We start from the raw sequence: 9,741 nt of genomic DNA, 5'->3' as shown, positions 1-9,741 counted from the left end.
CAGACATATGCACACCCATGTTCATCACAGCACTATTTAAAATAGCCAAAAGATGGAAACAACCTAGGTGTCCATCAACTGAGGAATGGATAACCAAACTTTGGTACAGACACAGAACGGAATACTACGCACCCCTAAAGAATAACCTAGAATCTGTAAAACACCACATAATGTGGCTGAACTTGGAAGACATTATGCTGAGGGAAATAAGTCTATCACAGAAGGACAAATTTGTGTTAGTCCATTATTGTAAAAGTCAAGGAAAAGTTTATCTATGGAAGGAAATTTTCTTTGTTGGCTACCAGCGGTGGGAGGGCAGGGGAGGGAATACTGTTAGACAGGCAGAGATAAGTATTGATTGGGTGAAGGGAAGGGCAATATACCAAATGTGAGCGATCAACATGGTGGCATTGAGGAAGAGGAAGACAGAGAGAGGTAATGGGAGGTACTAACAACAAAGAGGAACCATTCTGCACATGCAGTACTGCGTTGTCACTGAAGGCAAACATGGGTATACAGGTGGATAGATGGGTGGACAGGCTGAACTGTTAGGTATGTCTATGAGGCAGGGAGTATACCCAACGCCATGTGTAGGAGCTCTGGTAGCCTAGGCATTTGACTGCTAACCAGAAGGCTGGTGGTTCAAACCCATCGGCCACTCCTCGGAAGGAAGATGGGGCAATCTACTTCCACAGTGACACTGCCTCGGAAACCCAAGGAGGGATCGCTATGAGTCGGGTCTGACTCGACAGCACATAACAACAACATGAGGCAGGGAGCATACCCAAGACCATGTACAGGGCTGGCAGACAATGGTCTTGTAAGTGTATTTGTATGATCTGTAAGAATTCCCATGTGTATAGTAGAGCTGACAAGGGACAAGGCTGTAGTCACTTCTTGGTCACAGCCAGCTACCCAGAGTGACCGAGTATTCGAATCTGTGGGCTTGGGACCATAGTTGCAGGGGACATTAAGCTCAACTGGCATAACATACTACACAAAACATTGTTCCACCTCCTACTTTGGTGAGTAGCGACTGGGATCTTAAAAGCCTACAAACAGCCATCTAGATGCAACAATGGATCTCTCCTCATCCAGAGCAAAGAAGAATGAAAAGAACCAAATATTCACGGAAAGAATTAGTCCTAGTGACTGGTACACTATGCAATCCACAGCCTATATGACTATGAGACTCTAAGAACTAGATGGTGCCCGGCTACCACTGTCAACCATTAGGAGGGGGATCTACATAGGAGATCCTGGATAGAGAGGGAGAACAATGTGGAACAAAACTCAAAATCATTTAGGGAAAGGAAAAAAAAAAAGGTGGTGTTGGGGGGTGGGACTAGTTTTGCTGGTCTGATAAAGCCTGGTGGAACCACTGAGACTATGGCCCCTAGCTGTCCTTCAGGTCTAGAATTGAACCCATACCTGTGGCTTCCGGCACAGGCATAGGAGTTGAACATTTACCTGAGGTAGATACACTCCTTCGAGAGGACAATCATGGGGGAAAGAAGGACTGTTTATGCACAGGGAGACAGCTCAGGGGGCAAGGGTGGATGGAGGGATGGACACAAGGAAGAGGTGACTGTCAGGAGGAAGTGGGAGGGGAGCTGTTACAGTGTAGTGAATTGTGGTCAATGTCCTGGGACAAAGTGTATGTGAACTGCTGTATGGAAAGTGAATTTGCTCTGTAAATTTTCACCCAAATCACAATTAAAAAAAAAAATATATATATATACATATTTAAATGATTTTCCATAATACTGATGTACAGAAAAAACAATGGTGCTAATGAAACACCCATTGGTTTGGAAGCAGTGACGTGCAAGGGCCCAAAATGTTTGTTAATTCATGTGCAACAGTCCAAATGTAACAAGGATTAATATAAAATTACAGATGTTTAAAAGGTATAAGCTATTTATATGCACACACATGCACATATATAAAAATACATACGCAGTTAGATAAAAAGACTAGGAAGAATTATGCCTCTCTAACTGGGATGTGGAATTGTGATGTTTTTCTTTATAGTTTTCTGTATTTTCCAAATTCTTACCTGTCCTAGTCCAAAGCCCATGTGCTAGCCTCCACATGCTCCATGTCACTTTTTTTTATTTGTCACTTTCAAAATTTTTATAACTTACAAGGCAATACATTCATGTATCATACATAGCTCTGCCTCACTTTGCTTCCTATTTCACTTTAGTAATTATTCATCATAAGTATGATCAACGTTAGTCCCTGGAATGGAGAACTAGACCTTGCAAGTAGAGGTCTGATAATGGTATATGTAGAAGACCAGTCCCTGGCTACCTCCCATTTCACCTTTTGAGTCATATCTTTTATTTTATCAAGATAAAAGAGGAGAGAGAAGTAAGCAGAGAAGAGAGGTATCCCATTCATCATACTAGGGCACACACAAATACCCCAACTAAAAAACCCACTGAGCACCAGATCCCTGAGAAAATCATGGGATAACTGATGTGCTCACCAAGTCAGACCGCCTTACCATCCTGCCAGTATCTGTTATGTCATCAAAACTATGAAGAGAAAGAACACAAAAGTTGCGTGTCTAAACTTATTTTCAAAATAAATTATGCTTCTGTTCACTAAAGTATCATTAAGATAAGATTCACATAAGAAAAGACAGAAATGTCTGAAAGATTTCTTGTAGCATGTGTTTAGGGAGGCTAAAACAAAAAGGAACAACAAAGAAAACATAGCAGACCACATGTATACCACCCTGATTACATCTGTGACAATGTCAGTGAGTGAGACCTGACTGATGATTTAGAGCCTGGCATTTCTGGAGAATGATGTAGGAATCCTCCAAGTTACAGTTCTGTTACTTGGCTCAAAAACTGGAAAAGAAAAATTGCCCCCTTTCAGTGAACCATTCACATTTTGGTCCTCATAATGCGGTTTTAAAAAATACATTCTGAAATTTATTCCCAGTTCCTTTTCAAATCACTACTGAATCCATACCTTCCTCCTATGGCGTCGTCTTGTGGTTGGGCCCCGGCAGTGTTCCTCTGTGAACGTCGCAGTGACCCCCCTGGATTGTTATTAGGCCGGTTGGACATTGGCACCTCTCTCTTGAAGGGACATACCCTTTCTAGACACTACCATTCACTGAAAGAAAAACAAATGATAAAACTGATTAGAAGTACATGGTGTATATATATATAGCACAGCAAACAAATAAGGGGCATCGAAGACGATGGGGAAGTTTTATGCAAACAATATGACTTTATAGTTTTAACTAATGTGGCACTGTCTTAATAACAGGACTTCAAACGGATTCTGGTTTGAACCCCTGCTGAGAATTTGCCTTTCCACCCCAGATATACTGAATCTGAATCTTTTAACAAGATCCCAGGGGCATCTTAAGTTGAAGAATCTTGTTAAAAGGTAGATTCAGGTTCATTGTATATGGGGTGCAAAAGCAAATTCTCAGGAGGGGTCAAACCAGAATGAACCAATATGAAGTCCTCCATAATGCAATACGAAGTATTAAGTAAAGTAAGTATTAAGAGAGTATCAGGAATATACCAAATTCAAGGCATGTGATATAAAATCCAGAACATAAAATTCACTGAAATTTTTCAAAGAACAGCCAGGAAATTCCCAATTAAAAGAAAAGACAGCACAAGTAAAAATGTGTCTTTGTTTTCACATATCTATTACTGTGCAGAAGAGAGCACTGCACAGAGTCAAAAACCTTGGCTCAAGTTCTGTAACAGAGAAGGTATTAGAGAAGTTTGTCTTTGCACAAATCTCTGCCCAGAAGCTGATTCCTCAGCCATAGAATGGAAACACATGTCCTGTCTATTTCACAGTACTGCTGTGAGTAGCAAATGAAATAATAAATGGGGAAGAAACTGAGAAACTGTGGTAATAGCTTAATGATCAGAAGAGGAAAAAGCAGCTTGCAACTAAGCAATGACCTCAGATACCCTGGATTTCAACACCTGCTTTGCTGGCCACACAACCTTGGATAAGAACCGTATTCCGTAGATTTCAATTACCTCTTCTCTGAAACCAACATGTTACCTATCTAACAGAGCTGTTAGCAACACGAAATCATGGCAGTACTTTCATCAATCAGCACTCTTTCTATAATTTTAATTACTGTACAGATAAAATGCTGATACTCAAACCAAAGCACAGTAGTTTAACTGATTCAGCAAGCCAATCGCATAATCAGAGAAATATTTACAGCTGGCGCACATTAAATCTTTCACAATTTTTCTTAAGCCTCCAAGTTTTAACTTGAGTTCTTTACTTCTCTTTACTGAGAAAGAATGGTCACAAGACATTAGCTAGACCAATGCCACAGAGAATGCCAACTAAGCACCACAGAAAATACTACTTGATTTTGTTTAAGAGACACCCCACCCATCCACCTAAATAGTAAACTGAGTTTTCTTTTTAATTATATGCTAACTCAATTCAACAGAAAAGCATTTCTTTCCTTCTGTCACAAATGTTCACATTATCAATTAAAAAAACTAAACAAACTCTGGAAAGTTGAAATTACTGATGGAATTACTACCAATTTTAGGAAAATAAGGAGAGGTGATACTATGCAACCATTAGCAGACAGACAGACAAAGATTACATCCCCAGGAAGTGATATGGAAAGAACTTCCCAAGACATGTTAGGGGGAGAAAAGTATCAAACTATTTATTGTATGTATACGTATAAAAGACTTGTGTCATTGAGTATTGAAAACTGATGAAACAATTAGTAAAACAGACTTGGCTAATACCGATGGCCTTTGAGAAGGACTGGGGATCTTGAATTTGGAAGTAAAGGAGTCATTTTTATTGTCGCTGACATTATTTTTGATTATTTATTCTTCTGACTTAATGGCAGTGACTTTGGTTTTGGTTTTAAACAGTAAGGGCAGGGTCACTCAAGCCCAGCTGTCCTCAGTGCAGAGCGATTCTCCTACCGGACAGGATGCACGACCTCGTACAGGTGCTTCTCTGTGCTCCAACCTGCTGAACGCAGGGTAACACAACTTACCTCAGGGTTGTTTTGAGGATTCAATCAGAAAATTCACTGAAAGCACTCAGGACTGTGCCTATCACAACAGTACAATACATACTAACCACCCGTTATTTTAATAAACATTCAGAAGAAAAACATGACTGTGGTAAAAGAAGATATAAACCAATGTCAACATCTCAGTCTTAATTTCTAGCAATAGTGTCAGAAGTGGGTTGTCGCTGTAAAGAGGACACATACAACCGTGTGTATGTATTCTACTTTAAGGATCACATTCACTTGGCCAGCTAGGTGAAAACATGACCAGAGCCAGGAGGGTGCAAAGTTGGAAGTCACATTTCAGAAGCACCCCCTGTGCAGTCCCACCCATCAAGAGAGCAATCACACCACAATGAAGAAGTAAACAGTAGCCAGTCCATTTCAGAATTCAGCCAAGCAATTTTACTACTTCAAACACCACCTCAAGGCCATTTCCCTCAAACCCTAAACAGTATGGGCAGAAGAGAATGGCATGATACTGCTGCTCTCAATTTGAAAGGCAAAGAATACTATTATTAAACAGGGTTGGTATTTCTCACCTGCCCACTTCCTGTTATTAAATGCCTGCTATAAGTCCTGGAGTGTACTGTAATTCAAATGAATGTAAATCACTCTGGGTATTCGGACCTATCTTCACTCAAAGTAACCTTAATAGTGCCCCCAACATCTGTGTTTTTCAACAAGCCCCATTACCAGCCACCAGCCCATTTGTGGGTAACTTGAGATTTCAGAGAGGAAGAGTAGCAAAAGTACAAATATATCAAAGTGTCACCTGCTTTAATCTTTAAGGAAGGCGATCTGATTCAGTGAACCTTTGGAAGTTGAATTCCCAGAAAGCAAATAAAGGGATAACATGAGATGAACACAGGCCCTCCCCCTGGGCCAGGTCTCAACACAAGCAGAGAGGAGGAAAGGGCAATGGTGATGAGTCCATGCTTTGTATTATCCTCCTCTTGGAACCACAGTCAAACTATCACTTCTGTGAAAATCACCACCAAAATTTTTCATATAAAACATTTTATAGTAAGTCCTAAAGCACTGAAATAAATTAGATGACATGTATGTCTTCAAATTCAATAGAATAAAGATTAAAAGGCTGAGGGATTATCTTCAAGACTGAAAACAAACTCACGTCGCCTCTGTTCACAGCTCTAAGTGTCCAACAAACTACGCATCATTTGGATTAAATTGCATTTGAATTTTATATGAAAAATTACTTATTTAGCTGTAGGGGCAAATTCTATATAGGAAAAAGAGAGTTGTATATTAAATGCTACATTTGAAAACTTATTCTTAAAATTTTTAACAAGGCTATTCCTTCAACTAACTTTAGGATGTGGTAGTTCTTCCTAGTCAAATGGCCAAAAACACAAAAGGGAAACATACCACACACAGGATTTATGCAGGATTTATACCAGTGAACAGCATAGACAGTGGAGAACAAGTGTCCAACTTGGGAACACAGACCAGTCAGGAACAGCCCCAAGGCCAGCTATGTTTCCCAGTGTAATCATTAGCATTTGACAGACAACTCTAAAAAGAGAATGGGGATAAACTGTTTTCACAATATAGGCTATGTATTATTTATTTATTTTAAAAAGCTAATACTTATATCCCATGCAGCATCTACAAAAGTTTTCAGCTTTCAAAACTGGCATTTAAAGTGAATCCTTTTTGTCCACAGTGTCCTCTGTAATTTTTTATGCACTCTATTCAGGTGTGGTCCTCCAGGTTTGGTTGGCTTCAGATTATGAACTTGTAATTGAGTAACAACAGTAATAAATACAATTTGCATAGCACTTTACTCATTTGTTTATTCTAGTAGCAAAACTGAAATATGTCAACAGCTTAATAAATCATGGTATCATTCCTATTTTACAAATAAGGAAACTGAAGTGTTACAAAATTAAGTAACTTGTCAGTAATGGCACCCAAATTTGCAGACTCCAAGTAGTAACATCCTAAATTGCAGATCTCAACAACTATACATACTAGATCCAAGAAAGGACACAACCAGGTGTTACAAGAAACTAGCAAATCAAACACACCTTAGGACAAATTAAATATCTGTGCTCATGAAGAGTTTACTATTCTATATACCCTCTACTAGACTATAAAAGAGAAATAATGACAAAAAAACTACTTAGGCTCAAAATACCACCTCTGCTTCTTAGTAACAGGAAGACCAGCAAGTACCTTACCTTCGTCTGAGTCCCCTTCTCCATTAAACTAATGATAATACTATTACTTTAGGGAGAGCATTAGAGGCCACAGGCTCTTAGAACAGTGTCTGACACATGAAAACTGCCTGTCTATGAAGAACAATTAAATGGTAGATCTGAAGGAAACCCTCCCATCCACCATCTTGAATAAGAAAGGAGTTGGAGAGGGAAAATAAAAAAAGGTTTCTACATAACCACCGGGGGCAATTTTTCAGACTGAGGAAGGAGGGAACACAGAACCAACAGGTAGTGCATATTCAAGTCTTTTTTTTTGTTGTTGGTTTTTTAAACTCTAAATAGCTTCATCTATTTTGGAATAGTACAGTGTGGTTTATGGATTCAGTCTCCATTAAGGGAAACAGAAATTTACTGTCTTTGTTCTGGTCAATCAGAAAAGTTTCTGAGGACAGTAAGAGCCACTGGAACACAAGGAAAAGGGCTGAGTTATCCAAGAGTGAGGGGATCTGTCAGGCATTTAATTCAATTTGATGCACTGTGACTCATAGCAACTCCATTCAATAGAGCAGAACTGCCCCATAGCATTTCCAAGGCTGAAGTCTTTACCGGAGCAGATCACCAGGTCTTTGAGTGGCTAGTGGGTTCCAATTGCTGACTTTTCCATTAACAGCCAAGTTCTTAAACACTGCATCATCAAAACAACCAGAAAACCAAATTCACTGCCATCGTGTTGATTCCAACTCATAGCAACCTCCCTCCCTTTGTGTTCCCGAGGTGGTAAATCTTTACAGAAATAGATTGCCCCATCTTCCTTCTGCAGCTGGTGGGTTTGAACTGCCAACCTTTTGATTAGTAGTCAAATGCCTTAGCCATTGCGCCACCAGAGCTCCTTAATGCAACACAGGGGCATCAAAACCATTCAAATGCAACAATGGACTATTGTACAAAATATAAAAATGGTATTTTCAAATTATATTTTCGTAATATTTGAAAAACATTTCTCATGTGGGGAAACAAGATTTAAAGTGAATAGTAAAATAAAAACCATGATAGGCAATGTTTATTCCAGGTTTACCACATGCCAGGCATCTTTTGACAGACACAGGAAGTTAATGCAATCCCAAGGCCACAAATCTAACAGGTGGCAGGATCAGCATTCAAACACTGATCTGACCTAAAGCCCATGCTCTTTATGACTTCTCTCCTTGGCTCAGCAGATAAATAATTCTACGTTCACCTTTTTCAAAAGTCAAAACATAGAGACCCAAGACTTTCCAAACTGGGGGCCTAAGGGGTAATCCAGAGGATTATAATCTTTTATCATTCCTTGAAGGTAATTTAGCATGTTAGAAAGGCCAGTCACTGAGGACAAGAGAAAGGGGTGTAAGAGTGAGAACAGGTCACGCTAAGGGGTTCAATGGGGCTGAAACTCAGGCTCTGAGGAGGAGTGGGCCTCCCTCCAAGTCTGAACTGCATCAGAAAGAGTCTAAAACGAAAACGTTGTACAGGTAAGGAGACAGACCAACAAGAAAGCTAACAAGTAGACCTCAGGATGGATGGAGTCTGAAACCAATGGAAGGTGAAAGGAAGAGCTGGGGATCAAAGGGTGTAGAATTTGTCCCATGAGAAAGCAAAGTCTAGGACTGTGGCTCTTGAACCTCCACAAGCATACAAACAGGACACCGATCTGAAAGGTCTTTCAGGCGTTCTTGCTCTGGTGACTAGAGTGAGTTAAGGAAAGTTTTCTAAAACACATGAAGAAAGCAGACAACTGTACGCCCTCCCTTTCAATGCCATATGAAACATCAACAGGCTTATGGAAGAATTTCATTTTCTAGGTGAGAACAACATTGTTTAACTTTGCTATTTACTATTAATTAGCAGTTCAGGTACTCAGCTTACATGTTAACTTGCAGATACCTATCTGGTAGAAATAAAAATAATTTTTAAATAGAAGAATGCCCTGTAGGACATTAGGCATCAAACAACCTTATTCCAAAATTCCTTTTCAAATTGCCTATAAATATCCACTTCCCCAAAAGCTCTTTGAACCAGCTTTACCCTAACAGGTTTTCTCTCGTTAGTGAGTGAGTGGAATTAAATCTTTACCAGGTGTTGTGGTTACCTAGTGCCGCTCTGACAAGAATATACCACAAATGGGATGGCCTTAACAAACGGGAATTTATTCTTACAATTTGGAGGCTTTAAGTCCAAGTTCAAAGTGTCAAGCTCTAGGGGCTAAGTGAAAGCCCCTCAACCTTGGGGTCCAGCTCTGCCTCCTGCTCCCAGCCCACTGAAGCTAGAAGCATCTCTTCACTCAGGCAGCTATTGGCTGCTGAGGCTGAGAAGCCCCAAGGTTGACAAATAAAAAAGTACAGTCCCAATGTTACCAAACCATACGGCAGGGCATTAACTTAAGTGTGTTTTAAGTCCCGAGGTCAGCAGAGCATAGCAGGCTGCTGAGCAATGATACGGCTACATGCAGGGTCCAAACCAAGCGTGCCA

The 9,741-nt window shown here is 40.0% G+C and overlaps 1 protein-coding gene across 1 annotated transcript in view; it reads right to left on the bottom strand.

The window, feature by feature from the left end:
• TRIP12 (thyroid hormone receptor interactor 12) overlaps positions 1-3,086 on the bottom strand; it is a 114,215-nt gene extending 111,129 nt beyond the window's left edge. Inside the window, exon 1 of the mRNA XM_042780901.1 lies at positions 2,989-3,086. Within this exon, the coding sequence (XP_042636835.1) occupies positions 2,989-3,086 (98 nt within the window). The remainder of the gene's footprint in view (positions 1-2,988) is intronic.
• Between the last annotated feature and the right edge of the window lie 6,655 nt (positions 3,087-9,741).

This window comes from Orycteropus afer, unplaced genomic scaffold (genome assembly GCF_000298275.1).
Source record: "Orycteropus afer afer isolate SDZICR_OR568_19922 unplaced genomic scaffold, OryAfe1.0 scaffold00006, whole genome shotgun sequence".
In the NCBI taxonomy this organism is placed as follows: domain Eukaryota; kingdom Metazoa; phylum Chordata; class Mammalia; order Tubulidentata; family Orycteropodidae; genus Orycteropus; species Orycteropus afer.
The sequence above is the reverse complement of the archived record's forward strand: the minus strand, read 5'-3'. Positions and strand labels throughout refer to the sequence as shown.